Here is a 24,246-nt window from a genome sequence, read left to right as displayed (position 1 = left end):
CCAGACTCTATTTTTGAGTTTTAAGGCGAAGAATCATCAGGAATCGCTTACTTTACAAAGAACTCCAAGAGCCTTGGACTGTGGTACATACCTTTAAGTCTAGCTCTCAGGAGACAGAGGTGGGCAGATCTCTATGAGCTGAGTTCGAGGCCGGCTTGGCTTGGTCGACATAGTGAGACCCAGGACAGTCAGGGCTACATAGTCCCTGTGTCAAAAACAAAAACAAACAAACAAAAACTCCAAAGAACACCAGGACTGGAAGGCCAGTTTGACAGTTAAGAGCACTGGCTGCTTTTCCAGATGACCTGGGTTTCATTTTCAGCACCTACACAGCGTCTCACAACCACCTACCTATAGCTCTAGTTCCAGGGGACCCAATGTCCCTTTCTTGTCTCTAAGGGCACCATACACATGTAGTGCACAGCCCTCCATGTAAGCAAAACATTCATACATTAAAAAAAAAAAACACCAAAAAAAAAAAAAAAAGGAAAACACAAATCCCCCTAAAAACCTAAAATGAAAGAGAAGACTATGTGGTGCTGAGGAGATGGCTGAGTAGTTAAGAGCTCTACAGGGCAGCTTATGGCTACCTGTAACTCCAGTCCCAGAAAATCCGGCCTCTGAGGGCACCAGGCACGTACATACGCACATTAAAACAAAAATCTGTTGGTGTGGGAGTGGGAAGGGAACAGGAAAAGGCAGGCAGGGTTGCATAGACCTATAATTGTAGCACCCAGGAAGCTGAAGTTGGAGGATCATGAATTCAAGGACAGCCTGGGCTACATAGTTAGTTTCAGGCAAGCCTGGGCTACGCAGCAAGATTCTACCTCTGAAACAACAACAAAACCTTCACCCAATTAATAAATTATTTACAAGTTTAAAAGAATATTAAGGAAACAAGGCATGTTAACCATCGAAGTACTTTTATTTTAAATATTAAGGCTTAAGAAATGTTTATTATCTTGGAACTATGTGTATCTAATGATACTACTATATACGTGTTTATCATTGGTAAAATTACTTGTATAATTAAGCTAGATAATGTTTTATCAAGTTTTGAAGCGACAAAATCTTGTGTGCCTGCCACGCCAACCCCAGTAGATTCTGTGTGACAAGTTCCACAGACTGAGGCAAAAACTTCAAAAGAAGGCGGCCTCCTGGAACCGGTTGTGGAACTCTTGGCTGGAGAAAAATATTGAGTCGTAGTTCTCATGGCAACTTGTCTGTCCTATCTTTTTCTATTTCTCTTTCTTACTCACAAAATGTTCCTGATAGCCTAGCCTGGGACTTTATGACCGTATTAGCGGAGAAGTAGGTGTTTTGTGTCACAAATCATTTACAAAATCACATAATAGTGGTAAGACAGATAAAAACTTTTCCAACAATAAGTGATTTTGTATGGTTATGCGCCTGTCGTCAGAGGTGGGGTTTGGCATATTGGTAAAGAAAGCATTACTTTTAAAAGAATTAAAAATAGTTTTAAATCATACTAGATGTTAGATAACGATTGCCCTAAAAATGTATGAACCTGTTTAGGAATTAGATGTTGCTAACAAGTGCCCATGAAGATCTTATGAAGCTGCTCTCGGAAGGATGCCAACAGCAACCAGTGATTCTTGTGCTTTATTGTGTCACGTGATAATGATGTCACCTGTTCCCTCCACGACTGCGTCATTGAAGTTGTAATACTTGAATGATTTTGTATTTCCTATGCCGAATGAATCTGACAGTGTCCTACTGGATGCTTCACTGAACACATCTTTTCAGAGTGGTGATACCTGTTTCTTTAAGCATAAAAACCCTTGCTTGAGAGCTGTAGCATATCCTCAGACTCAAACTGCCTCTGTGTTTGTTACCGCCAAATCCTTACCCACCTAGTCTTCGAGGACCCTCAGCCCAGGGACCTCCACACCCAGCTGGGGTGGTCTGTGGCATGTGTCTGTGCATAAACAGGAACCTAACATAATTTGTTTGCTCAGGAAAAAAAAATCCTTATTCATCCAAAAGAAAAGCCAAGATGGAAACCAAATCTCCTTTGAAATTTGATAATTTTTGGCTCTTATTAGTTGGTGGCTAAGATGGTAATTCCATCCCAAAGGGAGAAACTCACCTCTGAGGTCACAGCTCGTTTGCTGTTAGAGGTGCTCACTGGTAGTCATGAGCATTTGATACAGACGGCAAGTCTGCAATGGCTCATGGGGAATAGTATTTCCACATAATACACGTCTAACTTTTAAGTCACTTGCAGATCGCTTAGAATGGGAACTACAGCATAAATGCTGAGTGATTGTAGTGTGCTATGTGGAGGCGACAGCATGTGACAGTCTGTATATACAAATCTACACCCAGTGGAACCCACCTGGAACTCCCTCTGTAGACCAGGCTGCCCTCCAACTTGCAGAGATCCCCCTGCCTCTGTCCCCACGCCCCATTCCCATCGCCTCACCCCCACTCCCAGTGCTAAGATGAAAGGTGTGTGTCACCACTGCCCAGATGTTTATGCATTCTAAAGATTTATTCATTTATTATATATAAGTACACTGTAGCTGTCTTCAGACACACCAGAAGAGGGCATCAGATCCCACTACAGATGGTTGTGAGCCACCATGTGGTTGCTGGAATTCGAGCTCAGGACCTCTGGAAGAGCAGTCGGTGCTCTTAACCGCTGAGCCATCTCTCCAGTCCTTGTTTATGCATTCTAAACCATGTGTTTTTGTTCATGTGTATGTGTGTGTGTGTGTGTGTGTGTGTATGGGGCATGTGTACGTGTGTGTGTGTGTGTGTGTGTGTGTGTGTGTGTGTGTGTGTACATGTGTGTATGAACACATGGGTATGGGTGCCCAAGGAGGTCAGATGAATGCAGAGCCCTGTATCTCTCAGAGCTGGAGTTGTAGTCAATTGATAGCTGCTTGGTCCTGGTGCTGGGAACTGAACTTGGGTCCTATAGGAGTAGTGTGGGCCCTTAACTGGTTAGCCATCTGCCCAGTTCTTTTTGATGTTTGTCTAAGCAGCAGGTAACCATCTGTTTGTCTTTAACCAGCCATTTAGCAAGTAATCCCTGAAGTCCAGGATTTAGCAGTGACTTGGCCTTTCTCTCAGGCTACAGCGCACTGGCAGCCTGGGCCTCAGCAAGAGACCAGCTTTTGCCGTGCCTTATGTTTCTCTATAATCACTCCCCTCCAAGACTTATCAGTGAGGCCTGCAGTTTAAAAGAATGTTGGAGGAAGGAAGACACTACATTGATGTAAAAGAGAAACACACACACACACACACACACACACACACACAAAACAGTGGAGGCTTCCCCAGGAGAGAGTAGCATCAGAGATCTTAAGTAAAATAAAACTTAAATAAAAATCACAGTTTTGCTGGGATTGTCTTCTTTTCCCCACCCAAATGTTTGTGGAAAAAAGTCTGGAGTTGCTGCCAAGCATCAACCTGGGCCATGGCGTGAGCCCTGGGCTCCCCTCCCCAGATGACAGGACCGCCCACCAGGCTGTGCAGGGAAGCCTTACACAAGGGGAAATAAGGAGGCTCAATATAGTGGCCTGTCTCTGGGTAACAGATGATCTGGGGCTTCTCCTTCCCATGGGCCTGCAAGCGTTTGGAGGCCTCTCTGGCATAGAACTCGCTCTTCCAGTTGTGGTCATCCTGACCAACGAGGAACAGGAAGGTTGTGTCAGACCTTTCCACAGGGATCAAGCTCTTCTGGTCAGCTCCTTCCAGAGGATTGTTCAGGGCATCCACAATGTCTTTGAGGCCATCTTTGATCCTCTTGATTCGTTTGGTGCTCATGCCCACCGGGAGTATGGTCTCATCCCTGTACTGTAAGGTTCCACCGACGTTGGCTACAGAGCCATTGATAATGACAGCAGCTGTGATATTTTTCAGGAAGGTGGCCATGGCAAAGCCAAGTTCACCCCCCTTGGAAATGCCAAGCACCCCAACTCCTGAACCTTTTACCTGAGAAAGACACAGACAGAAAAGAAGAAGAATGAACCCACATGAAAGGCAGCACAGTGAATGAATCATTGGGAATCACCCACTTCTGGACATCGGGTGGCCCTGAGTCTGACTCTGTACCATCCTGACTTTGGAAGGGTGATTGGGCATCTGCCAAGCTCAGAGTCTACCTGCCACTCCCATGCAAAATCACAGTCAATCTCTGAATGTGATAATGTCACTAGAGGCATTCATACAAGTCGAGAAACAACTCACTATTTAGCCTGAACCCCCTTATCCATCAGCGCCCCCTGCACTGGACAGAAGTTCATGGAACTGGAGAAGTGTGGAATTAAACCTAGGCGACATTCCTAGTGAAAGGTGACAAGGTGCGCAGGAAATACTGAGGAAGAGCCTATTTTTCAGAGAAAAGGTTCTCTTTTTAAAAAGTAACAGTTTTTCCTCCAGAGAACCTGTGAGGTAATTAAGTAGCTACCTTGCAGACATTGTGCACTGTGCTTTATAAAATCACAGTCAGCTGTGTATGAGCAAAAGGGAAACCAACAGAAGCCACCTGGGGAGACTCCGGGTCATTCTTCATTTCTTTCTGTATTCACTTTCTTCCTAGTACGTAAGTGGTAATGGGCACAGAAATGTTTACAAAGTCATAACTGCTAGACTGATCTAGACAGGTAACAGCAGGTCATGTTTGTCTTCAGAATGAGGCTTCCCCTTTATCTCGCTTGAGTGGCTCCTTATCAGTTCTGTTACTTTCATGAACATGGAATCTTTTTTGTTTGTTTTTAAAGACTTATTTCATGTGAGTACACTGTAGCTGACTTCAGACACACCAGAAGAGGGCATTGGATCCCATTACAGATGGTTGTGAGCCACCATGTGGTTGCTGGGAGTTGAACTCAGGACCTCTGGAAGAGCAGTCAGTGCTCTTAACCACTGAGCCGTCTCTCCAGCCCCCAATGAACATGGAATCTTACAATCATGCCCCCCCCCCTCACAGTCCCCCCACTGTGTAGACCTGGCCTTGTCTTCTGGCCATGCTGTGTCTACATCCTCTAGTATTTGCTCACTACAAGTTTGTCAGTAAATGCCAGGCACATTCTAACAGCTTCACAAGTATGAGTCCTTTACTGCTTGTAACAAAGCTGGAGGGTGGACCCAAAATCACAGACACAAGACCGTGACATGGCTAAGGAGAGAAATACCTATGACTACCTCAGTTTGGGTGCGAAACAGACACCGTAGGAAGAAACCCTCTTCCCTCAGCAACCCGGGATGGTTTGGTCACCCTATGAGTATTTCAAACTTGTCAGTATCAACCTTCATCATGCCCCCTGAGATGATCTCAGTTAAATAATCTTTGCTTTGGAAGAGACTAAATATTATTATAAACCCTCAAGCTAACTAGGTTGCAGATCCAACTTTGGTTCAAGGCATTTAGGACCCCAAAAGCTAAACCAAAATACTGTAACAGCCAACCTGAGGGTGACTGAGCAGGTAGTTCACCGCTTCCTCAAAGTACTCCAGGTGGATAATGTCCACGTCCTTGGGGAGGTCGTCGTAGTTGTAATAAGCCAGAGCCATGACGGCAAAGCCCTTCCCAGCCAGCAGACTCGCCCGGTACTCCAGAAGGCCGCCTCCAAGTCCAAAAAGGTCTATGATTCCAGGAAAGGATCCATTCCCTTGGAAAGAAAGGAAAAAAACAAAACAAAACAAAACCCACCACCCCTTGCAGATTTAGTGCCCAAATGTCTTGGTGTCTTATTCTTAATGAGCAGGAAGAGAGACGTGGAAAACCCAAGCCTCTTTTCTGTTTTTAAAAATATGCTTTGTTGGGTGGTATATTTATGAAGATCTAGGACCTTACCTTTCCTAAAAATGCCAAATGGGGGATCTGTGCTCCCTCAGTGGCCTAGACGCAGCCCTGCGGGTGACCCAGGTGTTCTGAGGTCAGAGCACAGGGTTAAATGTGCAGCAGCCCTGAGTGGCCAGCGCCGGGATGGAGTGGCATGGGTACCGTATGGTCTTAAAGCAAAGGCTTGGACTAGGGCTCTTTCCCATTTTAGCAACACAGCCTCTGTTTTTGAACCTTGCAACTCAGAAATGGATGGCGTGAACGATATCAAATCATCACTGGCCGTCTTGGAATCCTCTGGAAAATAGGTTCTCCTGCAAAATCCCCACTTTCCATGTCCAAGGTCCATACCAACACCAACAGACGGAAGCTACATTTCTCCTACATTTGCTACAATCTCCTCGGATAATTTTAATTGGTGCAAAATGCATTTGTTTATTTAGAAACAGTCTTACGTGGCCCAGGCTGGCCTCCATAACCTTGAACCCCTGTCCTTCCTGCCTCCACTTCCCCATTGCTGGGATTGAACAAAGGGTCTCTTGCATTCGAGAGAAGCACTTGACTAAGTTCCGTGTAGTAAAGTGTTAACGCTGAAGACTCCAGACGGTTGTTTTTGTTTCTAACCTGGTGGGGTGCTGTGTATTCTGGATCACACACTGAGGAATACATCATAATTTGCTTCCTTTTTTAAAAAACTAATCCTTGACGTTAATGCTTTTCTGCTTTATATTATGGTGCTGATAACCACGGTCACGTCCAGGAGCTAGGACCACATGGGACGATTATGTGCCCAGGTTATTCGTATTGTTTATAAACACCAACAATTGATCTCTTAGAACACTGATGTCATACTCACATCCCTATTGTTTTGCCTGCACCCATTACTTCCTCCTCCATCAGCACCTGTGGATTCCCCTCATTTTTGACGGTCTCAGACTGTCTAGAAAGCCAGCTACTGATAGAAACACTTCATTCTCTCCTGGGCATCTGAATTGTTTTCTTAGACCCCACAAACACACTCAGAAATTTGAGGAAGAGAGTATCCTGGAGTTGGGCCTGCTACATCAAAAGAGTTTTTCTGGCAGATTCTAAAAATGAAGCTTTTGGAAAGGAGTGGTGGGGGCACATTTTTAATCCCAGCACTAGGGAGGCAAAGGCAGGCAGATCTCTGAGTGGGAGGCCAGCCTGGTCTACACTGTGTGTTCCAGTACAGCCAGGGCTCCACAGAGAAACCCTGTCTCAAAAAACACCAACCAACCCAACAAGTGAAGCTGGACTCAGGCTCTCAGTGGGTTGCTGAGTACAATATGAAAGACAGAGGTATGAAGGGGACCTCGGGGTATCAGGGGCTGTAGGGCAATGAGGAGAATGAAGACCACCCAACGGATTACAAACTGTAGTAAACGAGACAATGGTTTGTGAATGAAGCATTACAGGGTCCTTAGGGAAGTCTGAGCTTTAAAAATAGTTTTCTGATTGGGAGGCAAATCAAACTGGAAGGAAACACAGTTGCCCGTGAGGCTCATAATAATAACTTCACAGGGAGGAGAGACCTTTTATTATGGAAAACTTCGAGTTCTTGAATTTCTCTTGCTGCTATTGAAATATGTAAACAAGTAAACACATCAAAGTATTTTAAAGTTTTTAACCAAAGAACCACGTTCTCAGTTTTCAACATCGCTTCCCTATCCTAGAGCTATATTAAGCCACTCACCCTTGCAAAATTAATGTTACCTACTCTCTAAGTACCACTCCCTTATCCCTAGACCCTCAGTAAACTGCCATTTCTGTTGGCATTTTAAAGGGACACAAAACAACTGGCCAAATCTCCGAGAAGTGCTCTCTGCAATTCTCTGATTTTAAGCCCCTCTCAAATCTGTGGCTCTTTTACGCTGGCAAAGAGTTACATCAAAACCATCTAAGAAACAAAACTCCCTGGCACTTTACACTCGCACTTTCAGATTCCAGAGTTCCCAGTGCTTGCGCTGGCCCACTTTGCCTGAAGGACTGCTCTAGAGCAACAGATGCCAAGCGCGAACCCGTGCACAACTACCCGTAGGTCTTACTATCAGAGTGTAGAGTCCTAGTTTACAGAACTTTGGGGTGAGGGGGGAGCTCTGATGCTCTACTTTCCTAAGCAAAGTCGGATGCTGCTCCTGCGGTGACCTTCAGTTCAGGACACGACTCATCTAGCTATGAACCCAAGTCCTTAAGGCTTTTCCAGGGAGCTCCGTGAAAAGTATGAGACAGGGAAGAAGGGGCCCAGGCTCTGCACCCCTGAAGCATCCCGCACTGCAAGCACAGGAGGGAGGGCTGCTCACCTGGGGGCAGGAAGAGCGTGGCGCGCACCCGGCCCTCGCGCACCGGCACGCGCCGCACCCCGGGAGCCATGAAGTGACGCTCGTGCACCGCCTGCGCCAGCAGCCGCCCGCCGTCGGGCTCGTGTCCGTCCAGCACCTCCAGCTCCACCACGAAGGGCGTCTGCACGTCGCGCTTGACCAGACGCCAGAAAGGCCGTTCGGGTTCCATGGCCCAGATCAGCCCCATGGGCTCGAGCCCGGTGAAGCTGCCGCCCAGCGCGGGCGCGCGCTCCAGGTCCAGCACTCCATGGGCGTCGGCGCGGTAGCGCGCGTGGGCTCGGAAGAGCGCGCCCTTCTCGTCGCGCAGGGCCGCGCGCAGCGTGACGGGCTGCTCGGGGCCCAGGCCGCGCACGGTGATGTGCACCGGCTGGTCGCAAAGGCAGCCAACCGCGGGCTCCAGGATCACTGTGGGTGCCATCCGGTTCTGGGTGGTAAATGCGTGCATTGCTTCAGATTGTGGCTGGGGCTTGTGACTTTTAGGCCTCTCTGGACTTGCTGCTACAGCTTTAAACGGTTCCGGGTTCTCTGGGAGGAAGCCGCTGTGCTAAGCCCTCTAGCGTTTGTTAAATACTACAGTGCAGTGCGGGAGATGCAGAATGATTAACCTTGTTTTACGACTTGATGCCTGTTGAAATAGTGTATAAAATAAAGACTGGAAAAGATATCGTTCCAAAAATCCGGATTATACCAAAACATATCAGGAAACTGTAATTCTAGTGATCCATGCCAAGCAAGGCCTCCTTCCCATCCTCCCTTTACGCCCTTTCCAAGCCTTTCTCTAGTCTTTGTGGAACCTGGAGCCACTTCTACTTAACTCAGACCTCCTGGCATGCAGGCTGAGTCCACTCCTGAATTACCTTCCAGGTAGTGGTGATGGTGGTGGTGGTTGTTTTGTGATGAGGGTTCATCTGGCTCAAGTTGACCTTGAACTTGAGGTGTGACTAAGGATGGCTTAGAACTCCGGCTTCTACCTTCCAAATGTCGGGATCACTGCCCTGGACCACCACCCTGCACTCTTCCAGTTCCTTATCAAGATAGGTTAAAACTGTGCTAATGCCAATCCGGGTGTTGTCCAACTCAGCTGAGAGAAAATTCAGGCAAACTGGGTTATTTGAAAGGGTCTCATAAGTGGACTTGTTGCAAAAGCAGGGGCCACTGCTGTTTAGAAACAGAGACCAAGTGTGTTAAAGCTATGAAGTTGGGAATAGAGAAAGAAAGGGGCTTGCTGCTGGGCGTGAGACAGCTAAGCTGCGCCAGGGTGGGCAGATAGACTGCCTTCCCCTGAAGCTCCTTCCCCAAGGAATACAAACGAAACATTGTTGCTCATTAATTGATTCTTGCTTCTAATGCAGCTAGTTGTAGCTGACCAAACTTTAAGGGTGGCTTCCAAAAAATAAACAAAACTCCCAAAACAATAACCTATTCCTATTCCAGACTGCACCTACTATGAGCTAAATATGAGGTAAACAAGAAAAACGACAGCTATGTCTTTTTTTTTTTTTCCCAACATGGAAAGGTTTAATGAGAGAAGAAGGGTATAAAGGGGGATAAGTAAAGGCCAGCCATGAGCACGTAGAGGGAAGGGGGAATGGAGAGATTAGGGACAAAGAGAAGAGGGCAAGAGAGAAGAGAATAAGAGCAAGAGCAAGAGAAGAGTAAGAGCGACAGCTATGTCTTGTTAGCCGTGATAACTGTTAACTCTGCATAGACAGTAAAGGAAAAAGGTCCATTGTCTGGCTATGAGCTGATCACATAATGTAGAGCGTAAGTTAATGGCTAGCAGACTCCGTCAAGGCCTAAGACTAGCCAGGCCTTGTAAGGTTGGAGTAGAGCAACACTGGCCAGGACTAATTACCAGCAGACAGACAAGATCAAGAGCTAATAATGCAGAAGTCAGAGATGGACAGGGACGGGCTTCAACCAGTCCTAACCAGGGAAGCAGTGCAGGAACAGTCTTTGAACTCCCTGATTGGACCAGGAGAATGTACATAGACTATGTGCCTTCCAATGCTCAACTTCCCATACTCAGATATTCTTCCTCAGGGTTGGTCCACTTTCTGTGTCGAGTCCTATAAGAAATCCCTAGATAAGCTCAAAGAATTTGGTTTTCTTCTCTTGGGGACTCTGGAACTCTGCTTTCTGCTGTATTTCATCTTTATTCTTTAAGCTTTATGCCTGTAGTAATAAAGTGATTCTTCGAACTTTGTCAGTGAATTTCATTCTTCAAGTTTCTACAATCAGGGAGACCCAGAGCTGACTCCTGAGTTGTGTCAGAGGAGAGAGTCTTCCTCACACTCAAGGGTACTCCCTCCTACCCTCTTTCTGTAAACAAACAGTCCTAGTTAGGCTTCCTGCAGTCCTTAAAGCCTTAAAGGGCCCCGGAAGAGCTTGCTCGAAACTGTAAGTGCTGATTTAGCCTGGGGAAGGAATCCCTTGATTTCACCCTCCCTGAATTCACCCATAGTTTAGAGCTACCTGAACAAGGAGCCGAGTGGACAAGGGAGAAAAGCAATTCAAAACTCAATGAATAATGATTTTTAAAAACTTAGAGCCAGGGGGTTGGGGATTTAGCTCAGTGGTAGAGCGCTTGCCTAGCAAGCACAAGGCCCTGGGTTCGGTCCCCAGCTCCAAGGGAAAAAAAAAACAAAACAAAAAACCTTAGAGCCAGGCAAGGTGGACACAGCTTTTAATCCCAGCACTCTGGGAGACAGAGGCAGGCAGATCTCTGAGTTTGAGGCCATCCTGGTCTACAGAGTGAGTTCCAGTACAGTCAGGACTACACAGAGAAACCCTGACTCAGAAAACAAAACAAGCAAAACAAAAAAGTATACAATTAGGTCTCAGGTTTGAGAATTTCCTGTAAAAAGTAACTGCAGCCGGAAGTGGGAAACTTGGCTTGTACCAAACTTAACTGGTTAATTCAGCTCTCAACACAAGCTGAATTATATAGAAGAAAGCCAGCTTCTTCTACTGCCTTTTCCAGCTGGGAAGACCTATGGCTTCTGTCACCCGAGAGAGAAGCAGCTGAAGAAGTGACCCAGGTCTTGCCATTCATTGTACCCTTGCTCGGGAGTCCTGGTTCTGGGAGCTGCGTGAGGATGATGGGCTGCACAGGTATTCCTGGTACCTTCAACTAAAGCGCTGGCTCCACAGAAAGTTGAGCGAGGAATGGCCTTACGTGGAGTCCATGTTGTCTAGGCAACCAGTGAGATGCTGTCTCGGAATTAACCCAGAACGGGAATTTCTGCTCCACCAACTAGCGTTAGGACTTCACAAATAGACACAATAGTTTTTCTGATCTAGAACGGCATTTCTCTGGCTACTTAGGATTAGGGCACTCCCAGAAGGGTTTCTCTCCGAGAGGTCCGGTAAAGTATCCAGGACTAAGAGACTCTGAATTCAGTGTGGAAAGGCTGAGTTGCTGAAAATGGTATCTGGGTCAGAACTCAGCTGGTCATCAAGAGAGGGAGTAACTTCACTGTCTCCCTCAAGGGCATGCTCCCTGTGGCCTCACCTCTTGTATCAGGTCCTAAGGTTGTATGACCTCCCAGTAGTGCCACAGACTGGGCAGTTTATGGCTACCTGTAACTCTAGTCCCAGGGTATCCGGCCTCTGAGGGCACCAGGCACATACATACGCGCATTAAAACAAAAATCTGTTGGTGTGGGAGTGGGAAGGGAACAGGAAAAGGCAGGAGGGTTGCATAGACCTATAATTGTAGCACCCAGGACGCTGAAGTTGGAGGATCATGAATTCAAGGACAGCCTGGGCTACATAGTTAGTTTCAGGCAAGCCTGGACTACGCAGCAAGATCCTACCTCTGAAACAACAACAAAACCTTCACCCAATTAATAAATTATTTACAAGTTTAAAAGAATATTAAGGAAACAAGGCATGTTAAGCCCTTGACTGAGGATAATTAAGTGAAATGGAAGGCACAGTTTTCAAATGACCACTGCCCTCGTGTACAAAGTCTTGTCATCCTGGTGACAAATTGGTGTCCCCACTCCTGACTCCTCATACATTGATCTTTAACCTAATTGCGCGCTTGCCACGACCTTTCCCTTAGTTGCAGCTGATACTCAGGCTGAGAGAGTAAAAGTTTCATGGAACATTGATTACTTTTATAATTTTATTGGAATCTTAGGGGACATCGACTTATAAAAACACATTATTTGATTTCTTCACTATCCACTACCACCAACAGCCTTTCTCTTTGATATTTAAGGGATATTTAAGTATTTGGAAATAATAAATATTTATTTATGGGTTGTGTGTTTGTTTTTATTTTTGAAGCAGGGTTTCACCATGCAGTCCAGTCCTTGATAGCCCAGAACTCACTATACAGACTACACTGGCCTCAAAACCACAGATTATTATTATTATTATTATTATTATTATTATTATTATTATTATTTGTATTTACTAAAATGAGATCATCAGCAGAATATTTCTCCAACTTCTCATAATTAAGGTCAAGAAAGCGCCCGTATTCTTGAAACAGAAGAGCAGATCACCTAACTCTGGTCATATCTAAGGGCTGGGGTGTGTCTCAGCAGTAGAGAGGATTTGCCTAGCAAGAACAGGCTATGCATTTCACCTCTGGTACCAGCAATAAGTAAAGTAGAAAAAATGTCTTTAAAAATCATAGTCAAGGGCTGGAGAGATGGCTCAGCGGTTAAGAGCACTGACTGCTCTTCCAGAGGTCCTGAGTTCAATTCCCAGCAACCACATGGTGGCTCACAACCATCTGTAGTGGGATCCGATGCCCTCTTCTGGTGTGTCTGAAACCAACTACAGTGTACTTGTATATGATAAATAAATAAATCTTAAAAAAAAAATCATAGTCAAGGTCCTGTAAGAAGCTCTTACACGCAAGGCCCTGGGTTCGATCCCCAGCTCCGAAAAAAAGAACCAAAAAAAAAAAAAAAAAAAAAAGAAGCTCTTACAATTCAGACTGACCACTGTGGCCTGCCTTTCTCCTGGAGCACTTTAGTAAATGGGATAATTGATTGTTTGCTGTGGTTTCTGAATGTTTAATATTTCCCTTGAAAGTTGAAGTGTGAAGCATTCCAAGGTAAATCCAGGATCAGGGCCACACCCTCACCACAGCTGTAGGAAGAGTGAGTGCAGAGGGGCTTTGACTGCTAGTGAGTTCCCTGACAGCTGCCCTGGCCCTTGCCAGAGTCCGCTTGATTCATATTCAATCCGTTCTGATATTTAATCTGATATTTAGTCGTCTCTATGGCATCGGAAAATTTCTTACCTTCAGATGTGAGAACCGACTTTAAGATCTGGTTCCTGTTTCTAACTCTGCTTACAGGGCTTTAGGAAGGAGCACTTTAGTAAATGGGATAATTGAATGTTTACTGTTAGTAATCTGTCAGAGAAAGAGGACTGGAGGAGCGCAGAATAATTTAGGATGGATTCATCTACACGCAGATAATTTTACACACCCACACACATACCCCAATAATGGCTTTTCTTAGAAATTTATAGCTTATAATACAATGGTTATTAGGGTACATTCTAGTAATCCCACCTCTCAGGAGTCCAGCCTGGCCTATAGCAACTGTCAGGCTAGCCTGGGCCGCACAGGGGCAGCCAGTAAGAGAACAAAACAGCACAGAATAGAACAAAGCAAAAACTGTGTCTTTCCCCCCTCCTCTACTGTCACACCAACATTCCAAAGACAATATAAGCCAGTTTCTTCACAAGTTTAGTTTAATCAGATTCTGTTTAGTGATTCCCCAAAGGTGTAGTAAGAGACTTGATTTAGCAAACAGTAATCTTAGCTTTAGAAACTGCTCCAGGTAACCAAACCTAGGCAGATCTTATTTTGTAGGCCTTTGTTAATGTTGTTTGTCTATTTTTGAGGCAGGGATCTCAATCTCTAGCCCAGATAGCCTCAGTCTCTTAGGAATATTTCTGCTTCTGCCTCCCAAGTTCTGAGACTACACCAAGTTAGACAGAGTTCTCACTGAGCATCCTTGATGTCTGGAGAATACACAGGCTCGTTGGAGGTATCTGGTTTTACTCACTGGAAACCGTGACAGGCAGACATTTTACACATTTTGAAAAAATTCATGTGTCATCCTGATACAGAAGAATGGCAACGTGAAAGCCAGAGCCTTGAGCATTGAGGGCTTTGGAGATGGTGAAGGCATGTGGAATCCTGTGGTTTTCCTCTGATTCAGCACAAGAAGTTTCATCTGTGTCATTAAGACAAACATTTTTGCTGTCTTTTAAAATAGTAAAGTCAAAATCAGAGTAAAAGAAAAAAAACCTCAACGGAGTTCATGATGAAGAGACAGACAGATACCAACAGAGAAATAGGCAGGCAGACAGACAGACAGACAGTCAGAGATCAGTTAGTAAAGACTGTAATTTGGGAAATCTCTTCAGAACATAGCCAGGAGAACAAAAAACAGATTTCAGAATTGACTATCAAAACTTTTGTGGTTTTTTTTTTTTTAAAGATTTACTCATTTGTTATTATATATAAGTACACTGTAGCTGTCTTCAGATACACCAGAAGAGGGCATCAGATCTCATTACAGATGGTTGTGAGCCACCATGTGGTTGCTGGGAATTGAACTCAGGACCTCTGGAAGAGTAGTCTGGATGAGCCATCTCTCCAGCCCTGTGGTTTTTTTTTTTTTTTTGGTTTTTTTTTAACTAGGAAAAGAAAATTTGTTAAGAAAACCTGGCTCCAATGGTGTGGTGTGGTGTGGTGTGGTGTGGTATAGAGGCACACGACACACCTTTAATCCCTGTACTCAGCAGGCAGAGGTAAAGTAGATCTTATAATTGGAGATATTGTTTATATAGCAAGCCTAGGCCAGCCAGAGTTACACTGTTACAAGAGTAATTGTAAGAGGAAGAGGAGGAAGAGGAAGAAGAGGGTAGAAGACCATCGAGAAAGACTATCTGGCTCCTGGTCTACCATGAAGGGAGAAGTCTTTTTGGTTTCTTTTTTTTTTTTCTTTTTTTTTTTTACGAGTCAGGGTTTCTCTGTGTAGCTGTGGCTGACCTGGAACATTCTCTGTAGATCAGGCTAGCCTCAAACTCAGAGATCTTCCTGCCTCTGCCTCCTGAGTAAGCAGACTAAAGGCTTATGTCACCATGCCACTTGAAGTGAGAAGTCTTCCTCATGAGTTGCTGCTCCCAAGAGTACCAGGCCTTCCCTGCCATGATGGATTGAACTGTTAAATCCATGAGTCTGAATAGATCCTTCCTTTCAAAATGTTCTAGGAGGTGTTTTTTCACGCAGAGGCAAAAGCAATTAGCAGACATATATTACAGACAAACATCATCCTGCCTGGCCACTAAACAAAGAGCTGCTGAGATGGTGCCAGTGTGAGGTCCAAATTGAACCTCTTCCAGGACCTCTTGAATGAGACCCATGGAGGCAGTGATCGATGCAAAAGCAAGAGGGATTTTATTGTTCCAACATGTTGGGGTTGCCCCACTCAAGAGGGAGATAACCCCAAGCAGACTCTAACAGGGAGTTATATACCTTTGATAATTGGGACAGAATTCAAACAATAGTAACTGGACAGGAGCTGGTGTGAAGTGGCCTTCAAACTGACACGTGGTTAGTGGACCATCCAGGACTTTTCAAGGGGGTCGGTTGGGGAGTCACAGGTGACTTTGTCTGATAGTTGGCTTGCAGTTGTTTTGAAAGGTAAAAGTTTTAAGGTTGCCCCCCTAGACAAAAGTTTAGAGCAGAAGAAAGAAACTGGTTGGGCACTGGAACTGCAATTACACCAGCCGGTTTGGCAATTCTCTCCCAGGAACTAACTGACCATAAAGTTAGATTAAAATCTTAAAGAACAATCTTGAGAAACAGGAAGCTTCTCCCAGGAACTAGCTGACCATAAAGTTAAACAATCTTGAGAAACAGGGAGTTTCTCCTTGTGATTTTTCACTGGTATTCTTGACATTTTCCAATGATGCCATCCCTACCCCCTTAAGTGGTTGTTTTTGTGGTTTCTTCCTTTAAATACCTCTTCTCCCAGCTACTCGTGGTCAAACTCCTCTGCCCCCGCGTGGGATACAAGTCTCGACCCCAGTGCACTGGTTCCTATCAATAAACCTCATGTAACTTACAGCAAGGATGGTCTTACGTGAGTTCTTGGGGGGTCGAGTCATCCCGAGACTTGAGTGAGGGTCTCCCCACTCCGGAGGTCTTTCAGTTCCAGAACTAAGCTGGATCTATTCCTCCTGGAAGGGAGGGGTCTTAGTGCTAGGAGGTTTGTGTTGGAATTTTCCCACTGGCCTTAGATTGACCCCAACTCTGGCTCTTTTACCACTGATTAAGTTGCTTGCCACCAAGTCTGACCACTTTCTACCATGGTCAAAGGACAGCTGATTCCTGCAAGTTGTCTTCTGACCTAAACATACACATACACAACATTAAATGTAACTAAAATTTTGTTTGTAAAAAATGTCTGCTAACAGTTATGAGAACATCATTTTTGTTAAAGCCTGCTTAACAAAGGTTTACTTAAGGCATGTGAACTATAAGAGATCTGGGTTAATTACCATAATCTTTGTTGTTATTGTTTTTCAAGACAGAGTTTTTCCTGTAGCCCCAGCTGTCCTGGAACTTACTATGTAGACCAGCCTGGCCTCGAACTCAGAGATTCACCTGCCTCTGCCTTCAGAGTGTTGAGATTAAAGGTGTGTGCCCCTACTGCCTAGCAATTACTGTGACCTAAAGTTTATTTATATGAGGACCCTTTTATTTATAAGCTAATTAAAACAGAATTTCTTAGTGGATTTTTAACATGTGGACACAAAATAGAACATACACAAATGAAAAACACACACACAAACACATATGTCCAAAGATTCTATAGCTTCCATTTTAGAATTCTAGTCTCTAGGCAGGAAGGGCTGATGAGTTGGCTCAGTGGGCAAAAGCACAAAGCACAGAAGCCTTACACATAGAGGCAATCACTGGAACCCATGCTAGGAGAGACTGACCCAGAAATCATCCTCTGACCGCATACACCAGACACACACACACACACACACACACACACACACACACACTCATACACACACTCACACATTCATACACACACTCACACACACACTCATACACACTCACACACACACACTCACACACTCATACACACACTCACACACACTCATACACACATTCACATACACACTCACACACTGACACACACACACTCACACACACATTCACACACACACTCACACACTGAAATTTATGGGTTGATTAAAGAGACCCTAATCCAATTGTATTTCTTGCAAAATGAAACTTTAGGGAGTCTCTCTTAACGTTTACCTTTTAGCTTGAATGGGAAAAAATAATAAGGCTCCAAGTGATCTTGAATAGAAAGCCACAGATTTTTGTTTCTTTGCTGTTTTAATCAATACAGGTGAGAAGCATTTTCAGAAATATTATTTGGAAAATTATTTAAAGGCTCTATCTACCCCATTGAGATGGCAAAATTGTCATTTTTTCCTTGTTGTCTTGTTGTCTTGGTGTGCGTGTGTGTGTGTTGTGCAAATATGTATATGTGTGCATGTGTGTGTACACATGTGGCTGCATGTGTGCATGGGTGCCTGCGTGTGGAAGGTACACACATGTATATTCAGGTGGATGTGCACACACATCAGGCTCCCTCCTTTCAGATGACGCCAGCTTGTGTCAGTAGAGTTGACATGAAACGAGGCAGCCCCAGTCACGGTCTTTAAAGGTGAGCCATGAGTCAAAGCACTGACTAAGTAGGAAAATGAATGCATGCATGGTGGTGGGAGCCTTTAATCCTGGCACTCAGGAGGCAAAAGCAGGATAGTCTCTGTGAGTTCAAGGCCAGCTTCCTTTACATGGCAAGTTCCAGGCCAGCCAAAGCTGAGGTCCTGTCCCCAAAAGAAAAAAACAAAACAATAATAAATGGAACAAAACAGCTGCAACTACCACAGAAATGCTGAGCTTAGAAGAAATGAGACGTTTTAACAGGGATCGCTGTTTTTTAAACTTTACTCATTGTATCTCATATAGCTGAATCTGTGGCAAGCACATGTTGATGGTAGGGTAACCATTGATTAATAACCATTAATGCCCCGAACATGAATTTCATGTCATCCAGCAGAAAACTGATTCACATAGTCACTGGACATTAAAATTTGACCTTGAATCTGCCATGTCTGTTACAGGCAAACGCACTACAATCTGCAGGAGGCTCTGTTGTGAGTACTGTCCAGGTGTTTGCCAAAGAAGGATAGAATTTGCTTCCATGCATCTATCTGGGCTTTTGAGTGAGCCCTGACCTCCCCTCCCCAGACCACAGCTTTGTTCACTATTTTGTGCAGGGAAGCTGGGCACATGGGGAAGTAAGGTGGCTCGATGTAATGCCCAGTCCCAGGGTAAGAGATTATCTGAGGCCTCTCCTTTCCGTGAGCCTGTAACCGTTCCGAGGCTATCTGAGTGTATAACTCACTCCTCCAGCAATGGTCATCCTGACCAGCAACAAAGAGGATGGGCCCCTTGGCCTTCTCTATTGGTATCATGCTGGGGTTCTCACAGCCTCCTACAGCGTCATTCCGTATATCCACAATGTCCAGAATGCCTGAGAAAGCCACCTTCGTTCTCCTCAGGTCATGGCCCAATGGTGGAATCATAGTCTGCTTGTAGTGTATGTATCTGTTTCCGCTGAATGCAGAGCCATTGATGGAAACTGTGGCTGAAACATTCTTCAAGAAGGAAGCCATGATCAGGCAAACATCAGCTCCTAGAGAAAGACCCAGAAGTCCAATGTCTGGGCCTTTTACCTAGAAAGAAAAAAAAAAGATGAGTAAGAGTCAGAGCTGGAACATGCCTATAATCTAGCACAGGGAAGGGGAAGGCAGGAGGATTGATCAGGAGTTCAAAGTCAGTCACATAGAGAGTTCAAGGCCAGGCCAAGCAACTTCAAAAAACCAAAAAGAAAGAAAAGAGCTAAGGAGATGGCTCATTGGGTAAAGGTGCTTGCAGCCAAATCTGACGACCTGTGTTCAATTCTTCTCGATGTGAAAGGGGAGAATTGACTCTTGCAAGTGATTCCCATCTCTACACGTGTGCTGTGGAACATGTATAGCAAAAAAGGTTAGTGACGTTTCCTAGCATCAAAAGATGTAAGTAGAAGGGCTGGAGAGATGACTCAGTTGTTAAGAGCACTGACTGCTCTTCCAAAGGATCCTGGTTTGATTCCCAATACCCACAGGGCAGCTAACAACTGTCATAACTGCCAAGGGATCTGTTGCCCTCTCCTGGCCTCTGGGGTCAATACATGCATCTGGTGTATAGCCATGCAGGCAAAATACCATAAAATAAAAGTAAGTGAATCTTTCCCTGCATAGTCACATTTTGGAATTGCTTGTAAGTGCTAAGTCATGGGAGCCTGTCGAGGTGAAGACCTCATTTCCACTGAGTCTGACCCATGGCTGTATTTGGCTGTGTGTTGAACCATGTGGATTAAGCAGTCAGTGGTTCAAGATTTGGATCATTCGTCCAACCCCATCCAAGAAAGACTAGAAAATGATTAACTTCATAGAAACAGAGTTCAAAGTCCAACTTAGTAGCTCTTAGCTTTAGAAAATGTTGGGCAAGTTGTGGTTAAATTTGAGAGGATAATTAAAGGTTATAAAGCCAGCATGCTAAGATATCTAGTCTGTATGGCAAGAGGAATTTTACTATTATATGAAGTGGGATTTCATTTTAGTAAATTTTTGTGAATCTTTGCAACAGAGAAAGGGGAAGTTTTAGATGACCAAAGCCAAGAAAATCTTCACAAGAAACTTTCTTTCTGAACAAAGGAGAGAGAGCAGCCTCAGTACAGCTGGTGCAGGAGACCACCCCTGTAGAGAGATGTTCCTAGGGAAACCGAGTGAATAAAGCACACGAGGAGAACCTTCGGGTGTTGGAGCATGTAGCACACTGCTTCTTCAAAGTAGTCCACTTCTATGACATTGAACTCTTTAGGGAGATCTTCAAAGCCATAAAAAGCCAGAGCCAATGTGGCAAAGCCATGACCAGCCAGAAGGCTGGCTCGGTATTCCAATAGGCCCCCTCCAACACCATAGACATCGATGATCCCTGGAAAGGGTCCTTGTCCTACAGAGGGGAACATGACAAGGCAAATGCATCATGCAATCCAAAGAATTCGCTTCTCTCTTAGACACCTTTCTAAATTGTTTAGTTGGTTTCTATGAATCCAGGAAAACAGATCCCATGTCACTACTGAAGGGAGACATGGGAGGTTTGGAGTGAGAAAAAAAAAATCTAAGCTGTCTCATGAATTTAAATTCTCTTCTGGAATCCAAACTGTAGCCCACAAGCCACGGGAGGACAGTTATGAATTTGGTCCAATACAAAACCATAAACTTATTTTTCTTTGTAAACCAATGACATGATTGGGGGGGGGAAGGGTTGCTATAAATGATACCGTTTAAGATTGGAAATTTATCAATGATTCTGTAAGAAACTATTTGCATACTTCCCCACCCCCACCCCCCAGAGCTGGGGACCGAACCCAGGGCCTTGTGCTTGCTAGGCAAGCGCTCTACCACTGAGCTAAATCCCCAACCCCTATTTGCATACTTCTACATATTGGGTGTTGTTACAGAGAGACTGATAAATCTTGGGGTGAGGAATACATTTTGGAAGGAGGACTTGCATGCCTTGGACTGTCCCCTCCTGCTCTGCTGAGGGCTGCAGACAATGGGAAGTGTGTGTGTGTGTGTGTGTGTGTGTGTGTGTGTGTGTGTGTGTGTGTGTATGGGGGGCTAGAGAGTGCTACAGTGGTTGAGAGGCCTCCCTGTTCTTGTAGAAGACCCAGGACCCAAAACTGGAGCTCACAAGCACCTGTAACCCCAGGTCAAGGAGATCTGGTTCCCTCTTCTGACCCCCGTGAGCACCAGCACACACAAACCATACACACATGAGAAAACATAATAAAGTTAAATTTATTTTTATTTTATATTCGTTGGCTTTTTGCTTGCATATTTATCTGTGTGAGAGTGTATCTATGTGAGAGTGTCAGATCTCCTAGAACTGGAGTTACAGACAGCTGTGGGCTGCCATGCAGGTGCTGGGAATTGAACCCAGGACTTCTGATAAAGTAGCCAGTGAGTGCTCTTAATCACTGAGTCATCTCACAAACCAGCATAAAGTTACATTTAAAATAACAAGAACAAAAACGATTGATGCTAAGCTGGATGTACTACGGCATTAACCCTTGAGGTTGTGTGAGTGTGTGCGCGTGTGTGCGAGTGCGCGCGCGCGTGCGTGCCTGTGTGTGTGTGTGTGTGTGTGTGTGTGTGTGTGTGTGTGTGTGTGTGCATGCGCGCGCTGACTAGGGGCGGGGGTGGAGTGGGGAAAGGGGCTTCCTGTGTGAAGGACAATGTGGCAGTCTCCTCTATCATTTCTCTTAACCGTGATGCCTGGGGAGATCTGTAAGGTAGAGTACTGCAGCAAAGTTCACCTGTTTTGTTTTTCAGTAGCTGGTAACATTATTTGGGATAAACAGAGATTAAATGAGATAATGCAAGCAAAGGGCACTTGCTACTGTATGAACACACCCCCCCAACCTGTTTGCGAGGCCACTGAAATGGCCAATAGCAACTTCCTAGGAAGCCCAGACCCCCACCTCATCCCTAGACTTAGCCTGCAAGCTACCACCCTCTACAACCCAACTTACCTGGAGGCAGAAAGAGCGTGGCGCGCACCCGGCCCTCGCGCACGGGCACGCGCCGCACCCCGGGAGCCATGAAGTGACGCTCGTGCACCGCCCGTGCAAGCCGCTGTCCGCCGTCGGGCTCGTGTCCGTCCAGCACCTCCAGCTCCACCACGAAGGGCGTCTGCACGTCGCGCTTGATCAGACGCCAGAAAGGCCGTTCGGGTTCCATAGCCCAGAGCAGCCCCATGGGCTCGAGCCCCGCGAAGCTGCCGCCCAGCGCGGGAGCGCGCGCCAGGTCCAGCATTCCGTGGGAGTCGGCGTGGTAGCGCGCGTGGGCTCGGAAGAGCGCGCCCTTCTCGTCGCGCAGGGCGGCGCGCAGCGTGACGGGCTGCTCCGGGGCCAGGCCGCGCACCGTGATGCTCAGCGGCTCGTCCCAGCAGCTGCGGCCGGCGGGCTCCAGGCTCAGCGTCGCCGCCATGGGGAGCTGAAAACTTACGAGAGCACCACGCGGAGTTCGGAGCAGAGCCTGGCCTGCTGTGGAGCCGACCTGGTGGGTCTCTAGGACCCAGACAAGAGAGGCCCCGAAGTCTGTCAGCAATTTGGGCACAGAGAGGTCAGAGGTCTGGCTTCTGGGCTGAGCCTTGATTCTGGATTCAGGCCATAGGATTCTGCTTCTCTCCACTCCCATGTGGTGTTGTGAAAGTGATTGGTGAATGAATCAAATGGCTCTCAGGTACAGGATGAAGAGGCCACTGATGTGGTTGCCTGGACCCACCTTTACTTGGAGGCTTGAAAGATCTAGGGGCTGAGCAGGTGTCAAGGGTGCCATAGAAAGTTCTCCGAAGGGAAGTTGGCTTCATCCAATGTCCAATGTTGTCCAATGGCCTGATAAAATGGTGCAGCGTAATATTCGGATATGTGAGTGCTTATGCAACCTCCTGGCTTGGGTTTAGGATGCTTGTTGCCATCCCACTAGATACACATAAGACAGATGTTCAAACTGAAACGGCCCAAAGGAAGAGCGTCAACTGAGGCAATGTTCTGTCCCGTGGTAAATATAATGGGACTGAGAAGACCGTACTTAAGTAAGGACCATAAAAGGTGTTCTATGGAAATGATGGGGACTCTGGTTTCAGATAAGCCACTGCACTGGGAACTAACAGACCAGTTAGATGTAGAAATGAGTTCGCCTCCTCTATGAGTTATGTAGAAGTGAGCATTGAGATTCCAGTCATCAAACTGAACTGAATTATTTCTTGAGAGACAGGAGAGTTAACCACCAGATGGGAACCGTAAATGGGAATCAAGTGACATTCTGGGGCGCTTTTTCCTTGCCTGGTTAATCTTAGCATCTTTACTTCAAGTAACCTGAAGTTAAACATTGTGTCACTTTTTTTCTGTCTCCCCGATGCTACCTTACTAAAAAAAAAAACACTTTCAAAATGACAAATCCTGTCTTTGTTCTTTATTCCTGCTTTTATTAGCCTGTCTATAACAACCACTTCTTCTACTCAGCCTGGCAGGAGCACACTGAAGAATGAGGTTCTAGAGAGTTCTAGAGAGTACAGCCAATTTGTATCTTTTAAGTTGTTCTGTGACAAAACGGATAGCCTCCGGGTGATTTGGAGAGTTCTTATAAACATACAGTGTCAACCTCCCCTTGTGTGTTTATATATGTATGTGTGTGGGATGTGTGTGACTGTGCATGCACGTGTCCACTTGTACACACAGCAGAGGCTGGAGGGCAGTGTCAGTGTCTTTTTAGACGACTCTCTATTTAGTGACGCAGGTTTCCTTACTCAACTCGAGGTCTGGGTTCTACTGCTCTGGGGCCTCCTGGTTTTTCCTCTGGAGTTCTGGGAGTACATGTGGGCTCGCACACTCACTGATCCTTCCATGAGTCCTGAGGATCTGAATTTCAGTCCTCCTGCTCCCACACCAGGGTGCAATCCACTGAGCTGTGTTCCCAGCCCAGGCGGCCTCTAAACTCAAGACCATTTACTTTTCTGTGACACTGAGATAACATCTAAGGTATTGGAATTTTCTGAGAGTAGAAGGGAGTGGTTGGAGGAGAGACCCTGACCTTGTCTTCTTTTGTCTATCTGTAGGGCGAGCGACAAAAGGCATGCTTCTTTTTAGTAGCCAATGAGTTACCACAGGAATAAATGTTTTCCTCAAGGAAGCAGTAAGTTAATTTCAGAGAGACTCACGGTTGTTCTGTCAATGGTATTTCTAGATGTGGATGTCTGTGTCCTGTGTAAGATCTTAGTGCTATGGGAAGTTTGATGAGAGTTAGAGAGAGCCTTACTATGTGTGCAAGATTTGAGAGGCTGAAAAAAAAGTTATCAAACTAAAGAGGCCACGAGAACAATAA

The 24,246-nt window shown here is 45.6% G+C and overlaps 2 protein-coding genes across 6 annotated transcripts; both read right to left on the bottom strand.

Moving 5' to 3' along the window:
* Positions 1–2,496: 2,496 nt before the first annotated feature.
* On the bottom strand, positions 2,497–8,720 carry Acot3 (acyl-CoA thioesterase 3). 4 transcript variants are annotated; one of them, XM_039112305.2, is made up of 3 exons: positions 8,137–8,718; positions 5,440–5,642; positions 2,497–3,848 (listed from the first exon to the last, which is right to left on the bottom strand). In XM_039112305.2, exons 1-3 carry the CDS (start codon positions 8,618–8,620, stop codon positions 3,792–3,794), a joined length of 744 nt encoding a protein of 247 aa, XP_038968233.1. In that variant the 5' UTR covers positions 8,621–8,718; the 3' UTR covers positions 2,497–3,791.
* Positions 8,721–17,198: 8,478 nt separating this feature from the next.
* Positions 17,199–23,305, bottom strand: Acot4 (acyl-CoA thioesterase 4). 2 transcript variants are annotated; one of them, NM_001109440.2, is made up of 3 exons: positions 21,894–22,483; positions 20,106–20,308; positions 17,199–18,987 (listed from the first exon to the last, which is right to left on the bottom strand). In NM_001109440.2, exons 1-3 carry the CDS (start codon positions 22,348–22,350, stop codon positions 18,382–18,384), a joined length of 1,266 nt encoding a protein of 421 aa, NP_001102910.1. In that variant the 5' UTR covers positions 22,351–22,483; the 3' UTR covers positions 17,199–18,381. The 2 variants fall into 2 exon arrangements, with proteins under 2 accessions (NP_001102910.1, XP_038968847.2); XM_039112919.2 differs by lacking the exon at positions 20,106–20,308 and having other exon boundaries at positions 18,179–18,987; positions 21,894–23,305.
* Between the last annotated feature and the right edge of the window lie 941 nt (positions 23,306–24,246).

Source organism: Rattus norvegicus, chromosome 6 (assembly GCF_036323735.1).
Source record: "Rattus norvegicus strain BN/NHsdMcwi chromosome 6, GRCr8, whole genome shotgun sequence".
NCBI lineage: Eukaryota > Metazoa > Chordata > Mammalia > Rodentia > Muridae > Rattus > Rattus norvegicus.
This window is presented reverse-complemented; position numbering and strand designations above follow the sequence as displayed.

Bases quoted from the DNA above. Each gene is read 5' to 3' on its own strand.
- Acot3 (XM_039112303.2), bottom strand. From the start codon at position 8,620: ATGCACGCATTTACCACCCAGAACCGGATGGCACCCACAGTGATCCTG. The intron at 5,616-8,136 runs GTGAGCAGCCCT...CTGGAATCATAG, and splicing joins CACGCTCTTCCTGCCCCCAG to ACCTTTTTGGACTTGGAGGC. The intron at 3,964-5,439 runs GTTGGCTGTTAC...TGTCTTTCTCAG, and splicing joins ACCTGCTCAGTCACCCTCAG to GTAAAAGGTTCAGGAGTTGG.
- Acot4 (NM_001109440.2), bottom strand. From the start codon at position 22,350: ATGGCGGCGACGCTGAGCCTGGAGCCCGCCGGCCGCAGCTGCTGGGAC. The intron at 20,309-21,893 runs GTAAGTTGGGTT...TCCCCTCTGTAG, and splicing joins CACGCTCTTTCTGCCTCCAG to GACAAGGACCCTTTCCAGGG. The intron at 18,988-20,105 runs GTTCTCCTCGTG...TTTTCTTTCTAG, and splicing joins ACATGCTCCAACACCCGAAG to GTAAAAGGCCCAGACATTGG.